This window comes from Rhinoderma darwinii, chromosome 3 (assembly GCF_050947455.1).
Source record: "Rhinoderma darwinii isolate aRhiDar2 chromosome 3, aRhiDar2.hap1, whole genome shotgun sequence".
Classification (NCBI taxonomy): domain Eukaryota; kingdom Metazoa; phylum Chordata; class Amphibia; order Anura; family Rhinodermatidae; genus Rhinoderma; species Rhinoderma darwinii.
Genome location: NC_134689.1, coordinates 209,098,737 through 209,111,040, shown reverse-complemented (window position 1 = coordinate 209,111,040; position 12,304 = coordinate 209,098,737). Strand labels below are relative to the sequence as shown.

The 12,304-nt window shown below is 39.6% G+C and overlaps 1 protein-coding gene across 6 annotated transcripts in view; it reads left to right on the top strand.

Moving 5' to 3' along the window:
* GSAP (gamma-secretase activating protein) overlaps window positions 1-12,304 on the top strand; it is a 115,748-nt gene that overhangs the window by 91,745 nt on the left and 11,699 nt on the right. For 5 of the 6 annotated variants that reach the window (XM_075857332.1, XM_075857333.1, XM_075857331.1 and 2 more), the window contains 3 exons: window positions 3,559-3,654; window positions 4,513-4,583; window positions 8,421-8,515. In XM_075857332.1, the coding sequence (XP_075713447.1) occupies window positions 3,559-3,654; window positions 4,513-4,583; window positions 8,421-8,515 (262 nt within the window). Of the gene's footprint in view, window positions 1-3,558; window positions 3,655-4,512; window positions 4,584-8,420; window positions 8,516-8,915; window positions 8,961-12,304 lie in introns of all 6 variants that reach the window. The other variant, XM_075857337.1, reaches the window with a different exon arrangement.

Below are 12,304 nucleotides of genomic sequence, written 5' to 3'. Positions count from 1 at the left end.
ACAATATGACAGCTCATTCTGAAAAGTCACCTGAAAGGTTAGGTACACTTTTTAATGTTCAGAATTTCAGATTTCTGAACATTAAGGTTACTGGGTTTACTAAATCATTTAAATTTGCACAAAATAACAAAGGCGTACTCTGGGGGAAGAGATATACAAAAGTAAGTCATCCGCAAAAAGGCATAGTATGTGTTCAACTACCTCCATTTGAAGTCTTCAGATGAGGGATTTTGTCGAAGTGCATTAGCTAGCTATTCCATAACTGAGATTATATAAGGATGGTGACAATGAATATCCCTGCCAAGTTCCATTACACAAAAGGAAGTGCGACTACAAGGTGCCATTCACCCTAACCAGAGTGTCCGCGTGGTGTTTATAGTAATGATGCACTTACTTAAAGAGAATGTGTTGCTAGCAAAACATGTTTTGTTTTTTTTTAGTTAAACAATTAGTGTGTAGGTGATTAAACATTGTTCTAATTTTTTTTATTTTTTTCACGAGTCAGGAAATATTATAAATTGGATTCAATTTATAATATTTCCCAGCACTGGTCACTAGATGGAGCAATTCCCAAAATTGCAGCATTGCATGTGGTAAAGCAACCACATTGCTTTATTCTTCAAAATTGGGAAAAAATCCCTCGCTCTAGTGAGCACTCAGAATCCCCCCCTCCTTTATCCTGGCTAGTGCCGGGAGAAATGAGGGGTTTGAACGGTCTAACCTCCTACACTGTGTGTCGCCATTTTTTGATCTAACACACAGTGTAGACGGTTTACATACACTAGTAAACACACACTGAAACACGAACATACATAGAAATCACTTACCTGCTCCAGTCGCCGCCGCTCCCTCCGGTCCGTCCGCTCCCACTGCTCCATGTGCACAAGTCCGGAAGCCGCGACCGGAAGTAGTAATCTTACTGTCCGGCCGCGACTTCCGGTCCACAGGAAAATGGCGCCGGACGGCGCGCATTTCAAATTGGACTGTGTGGGAGCAGTGCATGCGCCGTTCCCACACACACGGTGTACACCATAGTGGATGGAACGGGCCCCGTTCGCAGTCCCTATGGGACTGGAGCTGCCGTATTCCATGTCTGTATGTGTCGTTAATCGACACATACAGAAATGGAAAAAAAAATGGCAGCCCCCATAGGGAAGAAAAAGTGTAAAATTAGAAAAAAGTAACACACAAACACACAATTAAATATAAACGTTTTTAATAAAACCCTAACATAAAACGGATATAAAAAAAAATAAATTTGGTGACACTGTTCCTTTAAAGGCTACGGGCACCTTTTTTTTCATAGAATTTTTTTTAATTGTTCTTCTGTAGATAACTGGCTGTGCTGCTGCTTCTAACTCGAATACATTAGTCCACTTTTCCTGATGAGCTGAAGTAATCTACTCTCACCCTACCTGCTCTTAGTGTTAGAGATCGCAGCATGGCAGGAAGGAAGTTGTACAAGGCAGATCAGAGCATGGAGAGGTGGGAAAGCTTCCAAGTCTTCAGGGAGCACAGATCACACAGGCTGTTCGTATCAGAATGTAGATAGGTAGGAAACCAAAGGGGGAATCACACAGGCTATCAGTGTAGAGGGAAAGCTGTGCTGATGCATGAAAGCTAGTGAAGGCGGCAGCCTTCTGGGCACACAGACCTCACATACAGCATGTGGTAATGGTAGAACACGTCAACAGGAGAAAAATCTGAAACTACAGCCGATTGAAAATAGAATTTCTAGGGGAAGAGGGGTCTGAAAATTAATGATGAAATGAAGTTTGCAGCCTGAAACTTAGAGCAACTTTTGTTCGACTCCATGTAACCACTGACATGTGTAAAAAAAAAATAATGTTTCTGTGTCAAAGATGTCCGTAGCCTTTAAGCATGTGCCCCAACCTAGTTTTTGATCGGGTCGCCCGGAGGGACCCCTAGTGAAATACTTTTTCAGTGTAAGGAGGCACAGGGGATCCTGTATTGACCAGCTCTTGATATCGGGGACATAGTCTTATGATGTCCTGCAGTTGATGGTCTGGGACAAAACCCACCTGTGCTTTATGTACAATGTTGGGAATGTAAGGTTGCAACCAAAGGGCCAATATTTTCGCATATAGAATTATGTTGACATTAATTAGAGACATGAGCCAAAAAACTTCACAACAGGATGGGTCTTTGGCCGGTTTGGGGATTACTGTAATCTGCACATGCAGTGATTGGGGGAGTGAAGGGTATCCACGGGATACAGCATTAAATGCCCTTAGCAGAAAGCATTCAAACAAAGAAAAAAGCACAAACAGAAACATACAAAATATCCTTATGTTTCCTGCTCCTGTTTTGCCCCGTATCACAATATAAAAATCTTGCAGAATAAAATAGAAAAGTAGTGTTTTCTTTTCCCATCCAATGCTAGTGCATGTTAGCCAGGAAGTTTAGGTAGAGGATGCTCTACTTTTTGTCTACACAGTGAACGTGGCCTACCAGTAGCAGTAAATAGATGCGGTAACACTACCACTAGTGACTACACAGTGGCACCAGAAATAGTGCCCACACAGTGGCACCAACCGGCTGTACATCACTGATTTACAGTGGCACCATACAAGTACTGTGGCACAAGCAATCTTACTGATTGCTCATACAGGGACAACTCCCCAACGCTCCTATCATAGCGTAACTAGTCAGATTTGATGCTCAGGGGCCCTCTAAAAGCTGGGTAAGAATCCATGTGAAGCTGTAATGGACTAGTCTACCTAGATATGCAGTGATAAATCCTCCACACTGTAGTATAGCCAGTCAGATTTGCCATTCAGGGTTCTAGGAAAATTAGGTAACCAATCACATGGAGCTATAATAGGTACTAGTAAACCTACCTAAATATATCCCCCTCCTAGCTGTCAAATTGTTCTATAGCTAGACAGATTTACTATTTAGGTGCCTGGAAAAGCTGTGTAAGAATCCCTGAGAAGCTGTAATGGACAAGCCTGCCTAGTTATGCAGTGATAAATCCTCCATACTGTAGCATAGCTAGACGGATTAGCCAATTAGGGTCCTGAGAGAGGCTGGTAACAAACCATGTGGAGCTGTAATAGGAACGACTAAATCTTTCTAGATACAGTGCCATATCTTTGCCTTTCGGGATCCTGGGAAAGGTGGGTAAGGGTCCTCTTACACGGGCCAACGTGGGCTGTCTAAACGAGCGCCGATCAAAGAGACAGCTGGTTGATCGGGGCTTGTTTTCTGAGCGTTGATTACTACGATTGATTGTCCCCATACATTATCATGTCGTAAGCACGTCTCCTTGTTTACACAGAGAAACCTGTTTACAGAGGGAGATGCGCTGCCGACAATGATATTTTCTTCTGCATAAACTAGCAGATCAGCCGATGAACGAGTCGTTGTTCTGTTCACACACGGCAATGATCGGGAGCAAGCTTTCCGTGAACACTCGTTTGTCCGATAATTGGCCCGTGTAAAAGGGCCTTAACTTGCACAATGTAGAGGTATGTGCATATTTTTTATTTTTTTTTATGGCCGTAACACATTACCATGTTTTTCTTTCTATTGCAGATGATGGTAAAATTAAAAGATCATTTGTCACAACATCTTCAACATGTTGCAAAAAACAAGATTGACAAAATTGTATTGGAGTTTGTCTGCAAACAGGTAATTGTAACGAACTAACCATAAAAAGCGTATAGACCTTATAGCATTCGATATGCAAAGTGAAAAAAGTTTTCTAATATATAATCTAGTTACATGAGATTGCTTACTTCACTATGCACCTGTATCTAAATTATTCAATATAATAGCTTTTTGGTTTGATACACTTTTTTTTCTTCTAAGAATTGGACCAAAGGATCCAAACTTTGCTGGTAACAACTTTTTTTGCATTGTTGCCTTGCAGCGCTGCGGTCCTAGTTTCAATTTAAACCAATGGCAATATGTGTATTCAGTTTCTATGTTCTCAACCCTTGTTTGCGTGAGCTTCCTCCAACATTCCAAAAACATATTAATAGTGTAGTGGGCTTTCTATGAAATTAGCCCAGTAGAAAATTGTGCAGATCGGTGTGTGTATATATTTGTCTGTTTGGTAGATTATATGGGCTTGAAAAAGTCCATTGTATGACCAAAACTTCGCCTGCACTGTGCTTGCAACAGTCGTATGAATAATGACCGGATTCCCTGTATGACTGAGACTACAGGGATAGCTGTCAATCCGTGACTAGGCCCGCCTGCCGGACGCCTAATATGATTGGGCCCGCCCGCCGACTTTTTTTTTTAACTGTTGTAATATCCTGTACACTTATGTCTGATATTGCCTGTTATTTGGGGTATGGAACCCCTGATGTTGAATGTACTGTTTGGTGTAGCGCTTGTTTTTCTTGAAAAACCTTTAATAAAAATGATTGAATGTACTGCCATTATATTTTATGTTCCAGATTCTATTGAAGATATTCCTATAGTATGTGATTATGAATGACATATGTACTTTTTAATAATTTTTTGGCTTCATCCTTACAGCTGGACCTGGTTTGTCAGATACTGGAGGTTGTTTGGAGAAAGCACGTTCTTGATCCTAGTGTTTTATGTTTGTGAGTACAAGACAGACCTGTGTATGATTATTGGGTAACCCTGATATATAAAATGCTAGCTAACAAAAATATCAAACCGTGATATGAAGTACCAGTTCACTATTATTGCACATTGGGAACCTGGGAAAACCCATACATTTATTTTAATATTTAATTAAAAATCTCCCATGTCACCTGTGTAAAACAAACTGGACCCTTTTGATACTTGATCTCTACTGAAAAGCATGGGAGCTTACGAAAGTGCGGAGTTAAAATACATAATTAGATTGTATGTGGGCATGGACTGAGGTGGTGATGTGGCCTATGCGTCTGTAACCCTTTGGCGACATATCACGCACATGTTCGTGACAGCCGCCAAGGGGAAGTATGAAGTGCACTCACGGGTTGAGCGTGCTCCATACCGAGCGAGTGTCAGCTGTATTTTACAGCTGATACCCCAGTGCAACGGGTGGAATCGAAGATCACTTCCATCCATTTAACTACTTAAATGCCATGGTCAATACCCCCCCCACCCCCCCCCCCCTGCGACGCAATCCCGGGGGGCGATAGTTATTATGGCAGCCAGGGGACCTAATCAAGGCCCCCAGGTCTACCATCTTTGTACTCCTATCCGGCACTGCCTCCGGCTGGGCTTCATAGGAAATAGTCAGTATAGCGATGTACTGCAATACAATAGTATTGCAGTATACCATGCAAGTGCACGGACAATCGCTGGTTAAAGTCCCCTAGGGAACTAATAAAAAAAAAGTTAAATACATTTAGTGTTTTTTAATGTACAAAAAAAAGGTTAAGTTCAAATAACCCCCCTTTTTTCATATTTTCCCTAAAGTAATTTAAAAAATAAAATAAAAGTTATATAATTGATATCACCGTGTCCGTAAAAGTCTGAGCTATTACAATATAATGTTATTTAAAAAGGTTCTGTCACCAGATTATTATTATTGTTCCAGCCCAGCTTCTTTCACAGCACAATCACACTGTGGAACAATGAGAAGTGTATGACGCTGATTGGTCAGCGTCATACACTTCTCGCCACAACGCCCGCTTGTCTATTAAGAAACGAATTAGCATAAATCTAAAATTGTTCAACACTGTCAAAAATTATAGTTTTTCAAAATAAAAAACACTTATCTACATTACAGTGCCGATCAGATTATGTAGGAGATAGGGCATTTATAATCCGGTGACAGAGCCTCTTTAACCTGCTTGGTGAAGGCTGTAAAAAATACAATTAATTAAAAACACCCAAATTGCTGCTGTTTTTTTTTTTGTCACCTTAGCACCCCAAAAAATATAATAAAAAGTGATGAAAAAGTCGAATGTACCCCAAAATGGTACCAATAAAAACCAAAAATAAGCCATCAAAACGCTAAAATATATACATCTGGTATCTCCATAATCGTGTCAACACATAGAATAAAGTTTAACATGTCATTTTTACTGCACGATATAAGTCGTAAATGCGAAACCCAAAAAACTAAAGTGGGTGCGGTGTTTTTTCCCCATTCCACACCACAAAGAATTTTTTTTCAGTCTCCCATTACATTAAATGGCACATTAAATAATGCAGTGGAAAACTTCAACTTGTCCCGCAAAAAACAAGCCCTCATACAGCTATGTCAAAGGAAAAATATAAAAGTTACGGCATTTGGAAGGCGGGAAGGACAAAACGAAAAAGAAAATCCGAAAAATGTCTGAGTCCCCAAACGGTTAAAGAAATTCATTTTCAGGGCACGTTTCTCATATGCTCAGTGCCCAAGTGTCTCAGAGTTTTAACAAAAGGGAGAGTCACACGAAGCTCTCCTCCACATTGCAGTATATTGGTCTGTATTTTTGCATTCGTATTTATAAGCCAAAACCGGGAGGGGATCCAAAACATGGAAATAGTGCAAAGCTTGACATTTATTATTTTTCTGTGTAGGTTCCACTCCTTGTTTTGGCTTCCAAATACAGATACAAAATACTTCTTGTGTGAAAGTGACCTTAAACTAATGCATAACAAACCCAATACATCTAGACAGCTAGCAATGCAACCTTCTCCTACCTCCGCTATATGGTAAGACATCTGATTTCTAAAAGCTCCATGTGTTTTGTTTTGGGTTTTTTTAAAAGGCATTTTGAACAAATAACCAGTAATCTGCTTTTAAGCTTTTACACTTCTACAATGAAGAGCAAAAAATTCAGATAATCGGGGAGATTTACTGGGTAAAAGGTGCCAGGATTATTTCCATCCGAAATAGCTCTCCTCCAGAAGGAAGCAAACACTTTCTAGTTCCCCCTACAGGTGACTACCGTGTAAGTCCAATGTCCAACCCTTTTATAAAACCTTGAAAAATGACTAGCCAAACCAGAGGCACCCGTGTGTAGACCGCACTGTTTAGAAGTTTTTTCTCCTTATCCATACAGAGTAAGCTTCTGGTTGGTGAGTGAGATGTATATTAAAGAGAAGGTGTCACGATAAATTTTTTTTTTTATATGTTATTGCTTTTTATATGTTATTGCTTTTAGTATGTCATTAAAATAAATTTTATTTATTTGTGTTTTTGTGTTGTACTTTTTTTTCTTTTTTCTTTCTTTTACTTCTCTATGGGGGCTGCCATATTTTTTTTTCATCTCTGTATGTGTCGATTAACGACACATACAGAGATGGAATACGGCACATACATCCCCATAGAGAATGCAAACGGGAGCCGTTCTATTCACTATATAGCGTACGCCGTCTGTGTGGGAACAGCGCATGAGCCGCTCCCACACAGTCGAAAAGGAAGCAGAGCGACATCCGGCGCCATTTTCATGTGGACTGGAAGCCGCGGCCGGACAGTAAGATGACTACTTCCGGTCGCGGCTTCCGTCCATATGTTCAGAAGCAAGGACTAGGAGCAGAGGCAGCGGTGGCGACAGCGGCAGGAGCAGGTAAGTTTTATGTTTGTGTATGTGATGTGTGTGTATGTTCGTGTTATACTGTCTGATTACCACTGTATCTAATCCTCCTATACAGTGCATTCGTTAAAAAAATGGCGGCACACAGTGTAGGAGGTTTGAACATTAAACCTCCTCCTTTCTCCTGGCACTAGCCAGGATAAAGGAGGGGGGATTGTTTGAGCACACTAGAGCGAGTGTGTCTTCTCCAATTTTGCAGCATAAAGCAATGAGGTTGCTTTACCATATGCCAATGCTGCAGTTTTGGGAATTGCTCCCTCTAGTGACCAGCACATGGAAATGTTATAAATTAGAATCTAATTTATAATATTTCCTGACTTGTGAAAACATAAAAAAAATTAGAACAATGCGTAATCATTTATATAAGTTTAACTAAAAAAAATCAAAAAAAATCTAGTGACACATTCCCTTTAAAGCAGCTGATACTTCTTGCTCTACAGATGGGGTAATAGCCAAACCAGAGACACCCAAGTCGTGTTTTAAGACTCTATAGAGGGTGGTAGGACATTTACTTATAGGTGGCAGTAGAGAGTTTTCTTCCTTTTGAAGGAGAACTATTTTGCATACTGTAGTTTTCCTACCAGCTGGATCTCCGCAAGGAGAATCTACACCTTCCAAAAAAATTCTGTCCATGTCACGCTTTAAAATGTTAAATGAATTTGGACACTTTTTGCATCTACTATGACCGTTTTGAAAACAGTCTAGAAAAGAACATGTGACTAAAAAGACAGAAAAGCTACAAAATAAATTTCTCCTCTCATGGCTGCTGTGCATGCACACAAATCTAACGTGCTTACCAAGTTGGCCAAAATGAATCATGCCAATTTCATGCCTTTGTGTATATCCTTGTACAACTTCGCTTTAAATATTGTTTTTCTATTTCAATATTTCACTTAGGGATGGGAGTGGAAATTCTTCAGAGTATTTTGCCTTTCATGTCATGTGCAGAATTACAGATGCTGCAAGCCGAATGTGCATGCCTTTACCCCCTGGTAAGTTACGTTGATACAGCTGTTTCTGTTATGTCCCCTTGCATCCTTAACCCCTTAGTGACCAAGCCTGAAATTGCCTTAATGACCAACCCAGATTGGAAATCTGGCATGTGTAACTTTATCAGAGAATAGCTCTCCAATAGTTTTGCATCTCCAAGTAGTTCTGACAATGTTTTTTCGTCAATGTTGTACTTTAGGTGGTAAAAGTAGACTGGTATGATTTGTGTAAATTAATAAAAAAATAAAAAAATGGATAAAATTTGGTAAAAATTGTAATTTTTCCCTATTTTGAACTGCAATATATCAAATATGTACATACAGACTGTACTTTTTTTTTTCTTTTTTTTATTAAATATATAATTCTGTCACTATTTTAGCAGCACTTTCTTATTAAATTTAGGAGACTTACAAATAATGGAAAGCCCCATAAACTACGCCTCTTAAGGTACTTATTAAGGTGTATTTTGACCCCACAGTTGTTTTTTGTAAGAATTTATGCAAAGCTGATGCAAAAAAAGTTTGTGTTTTACACAAATGTGTCATTTAAGAGACCGACTTTGTTGTAAAGCGAAGATGAGATTCAAGAAACACACCCCAAAATCTATCACCCTGTTTCTCCTGTGTTCAAAAATACCCCTATTGTGAACCTAATGCCCAGCCTGGCACATGGTAGGGCCCAAAAGAAAGGAAGCAACCGGTGGCTTTTAGAACACTAATTTTGCTTGAAAATGATATAGGCCCCACTGCATATTTGGAGGGGCTTTGAGCTACCAAAATGATATAAATCCCCCATAAATTATCCCATTTAGAAAACTAGACCCCTTTATCTAGGGTTGTAGAGATACACCAAGCAAAAAAGGAGGAATTAATGGGAATTAACTCAGATAGTATCGGTATACATTGTTTTCTTCATATTTTTAATATATTTTCAAATGAAGTGGTAAAAAAAAAATCTGTGTAAATCGGTGACTGTTAGAAAAAATAATTGCATTCTTATCTTGGGGCGGGGGGCATACGGAAGGAAAGCCAGGCTATTTTCTCATAAGGGAGGCATGTGACTGTCCATATGACTGGCCATATGAAACAGAATTCTGGTCTGATATGTAACAAATTATAGCGGAAAAAATAATCTGTACTGGAGTGAAGGGCAATGTATACAAATTGAGGAAAATGTATCCAACTATGTGGCAAACTCGAGTTTGTTCACAAAATGAAAAACACATGTAGGGATATAATAAGTTATTTTCCATAGTGGCTGGTGATACAACGTGTCTCTAGTCCCATCAATCTCTATACAAGGGACTAACGTGCCAAGCGACGCGATGCACAATAACAGGCCCCTGCCCAGGCAAGGTAGGAACCGCTGTGCACAAAATAAGCATTCACCTAAATATATATAAAGGGACAGTGTCCGGAACCATTTATAAGAACTGTAAAGGATCACTAGTCCCAAAAATGTTCATATTTCTAAAAGTATTGTCGTGTGTAAGAGATGGTGTATTGATAAGGAACTATTAGGAATATTAGAGGTCCCCCAAATAAAAAAAAGATCATGCCCATATCCCCCCTACAGTAATATGAAAGAAAATAACAGTTTTGTGTGGCAGGACATAGTCATAAGAACAGTCAAAAGAAGAACAAAATTGTGGTATATCCAATTTTATATCATGTCTTTAAAAAAAAACAAAAAAAAACTTTTCGTTTTGTAATAAACCTCAATAATGTAATTCCCCAGAAAAAAAAAAAAAATTCCCAGGGACATTAGGGGTCCATTATCTGTAATTGATAGATGTGGGCTTTTGTACTGGACAATGAATTCCAGGACTTGATTACCCACAAATAAATGTAAAAAAAAAAAAATCATAAGAGGTAAAATTTGTTTCACGGTCTGAAAACAAATGCGCTCTACAACCTCTCCCAAAATAAATCAACCCTACTTGGAAAGCCCACAAAGAAATAGACTCCCTAAAAAGACCCACCTGGTGGTAATATTAGTAACTGCAAACTCTGTGATAGGTTTCAAAACAGGGATAGTTACATAGGCCTGGTTTTGATGGACTCATGGGGCAGAAAAAGCAGGTATCCCTCCTCCTGCCATGCTTGCTACATACCGGGCAACTTTTTTGGGTCTCGGTGGATGGGACGGGGTGTAAAGAGTGGCGCTCTGAAAGTCTGCGCACATCCTCAGATTCGCAGGATTGTGCAGGTATAGTGGAGTCAAAAAGGAGACGCTCAATGACCTTCGCTCCACACTATTTTTTGCCAGAGATGCCAATAGTTTCTGGGCAGCCCGGGGGATTCATTTTGTTGGTCCCGGCCTTCATATATTTTAAACCCGCAGGTGTAACCCACTGTTCTTTCGCACACTTTGTATAATTTCACCCCATATCTGGCTTGTTTGGAGCGGATGAACTGACGAAAAGAAAGACGGCCTTTAAAACTCATAAGCGTTCCATCTACAGATACGTTTTGGTCAGGGGTATACAAATTTAGAAATAAATCACTTAGAAGGGCGATTAATGACCTTAATTTATTAAGCCAATCATCAGCTGGGTCAATACTTGGGATGGGGGGTAACTTGGGAATTGTTGGTAAAATGCATGAAACGCAATAGGGCCTCCATAGTGGTTTCTGGACTTCACTGCTGCAAATAAAAGGCTAGTGTGGACAGCGATAGAAGTCCAGTAGGACCGGACAGATGTTTTTTTTTTTTTTTAATCAAACCCATATTGAGGTTAATGCCTAAAACTGTTTCATTTCTGGGACACTTGTGGGGTTCCATGTTCTTGAGTAAATAGATGCAGGCTTTTGCAGCACAAACTGCCTAGCATAAGAATTAGTCTGCTGGACAATGAATTCTAGGACCATATCACAAATAAATTTAAAAAAAACATAGGGGGTAAAATTTTGGACATGGACATTCATTCCTGGAGTCTCTTCAAATTGGCGTACTGGGGGAGGGGGCCAAGATAGTGCAGAATCCCACATCACGTCCAGGACTGCAACACTCGGCCCTGCACTTGACACCTCGACAGCGACAACTGTATCTACCACTATAGGGCTATGGGGTTCAGCGGTAGAATTGGGTTGTCTCTCCTCTCTCTAAGGAATTATTCCATGAGCGCAGAGAGAAAGGGTAACGAACCGGCAACCTGCAGTGACCGCCGTGATTTAGCTAATCACGGCGATCATTTCACCAGGGACCACTTGTTATGGTCTCTGGCTGTTGCTCCGAGCCCTCCGCTACCCCATCTTTCGTTTTCCTTCGTTTTTGTTTTTTTACTCTCCGCATTCTAAGAGCCATAACTCTTTTTTATTTTTCTATTGACGTGGCCATATGTGGGCTTGTTTTTTTACGTGGACGAGATGTAGTTTTTAGTGGTGGCATTTAATGTACTGGAAAAATGAAAACTCTGTAGAGTGGAATGGAAAGAATAGCAATTCCTCCGTTGTTTTTTTAGGTTTTACTATGTTCACCATGCGGTAAAAATGATGTTTTAACTGTATTCTGCGGGTTAATGCTATTACGGTGATACCAAATTTATGTAGATTACCACTTTCCCAAAATTAAATACAATCTGTTAAAAAAAAAAAAGAAAATTTTGTTTTTGTCACCATATTTTGAGACGCATTAATTTTTTTACATTTTCCGTCGATGGAGCTGTGTGTGGGTTATTTTTTAGTTGTTGCGGGATGAGCTTTTTGATCACTTTTTATTCCCTTTTAAAAGGTGATTAAAAAAAAATAGATGTTTTATATTTTAATAGTTAAAAATTTTATGGACCAAAT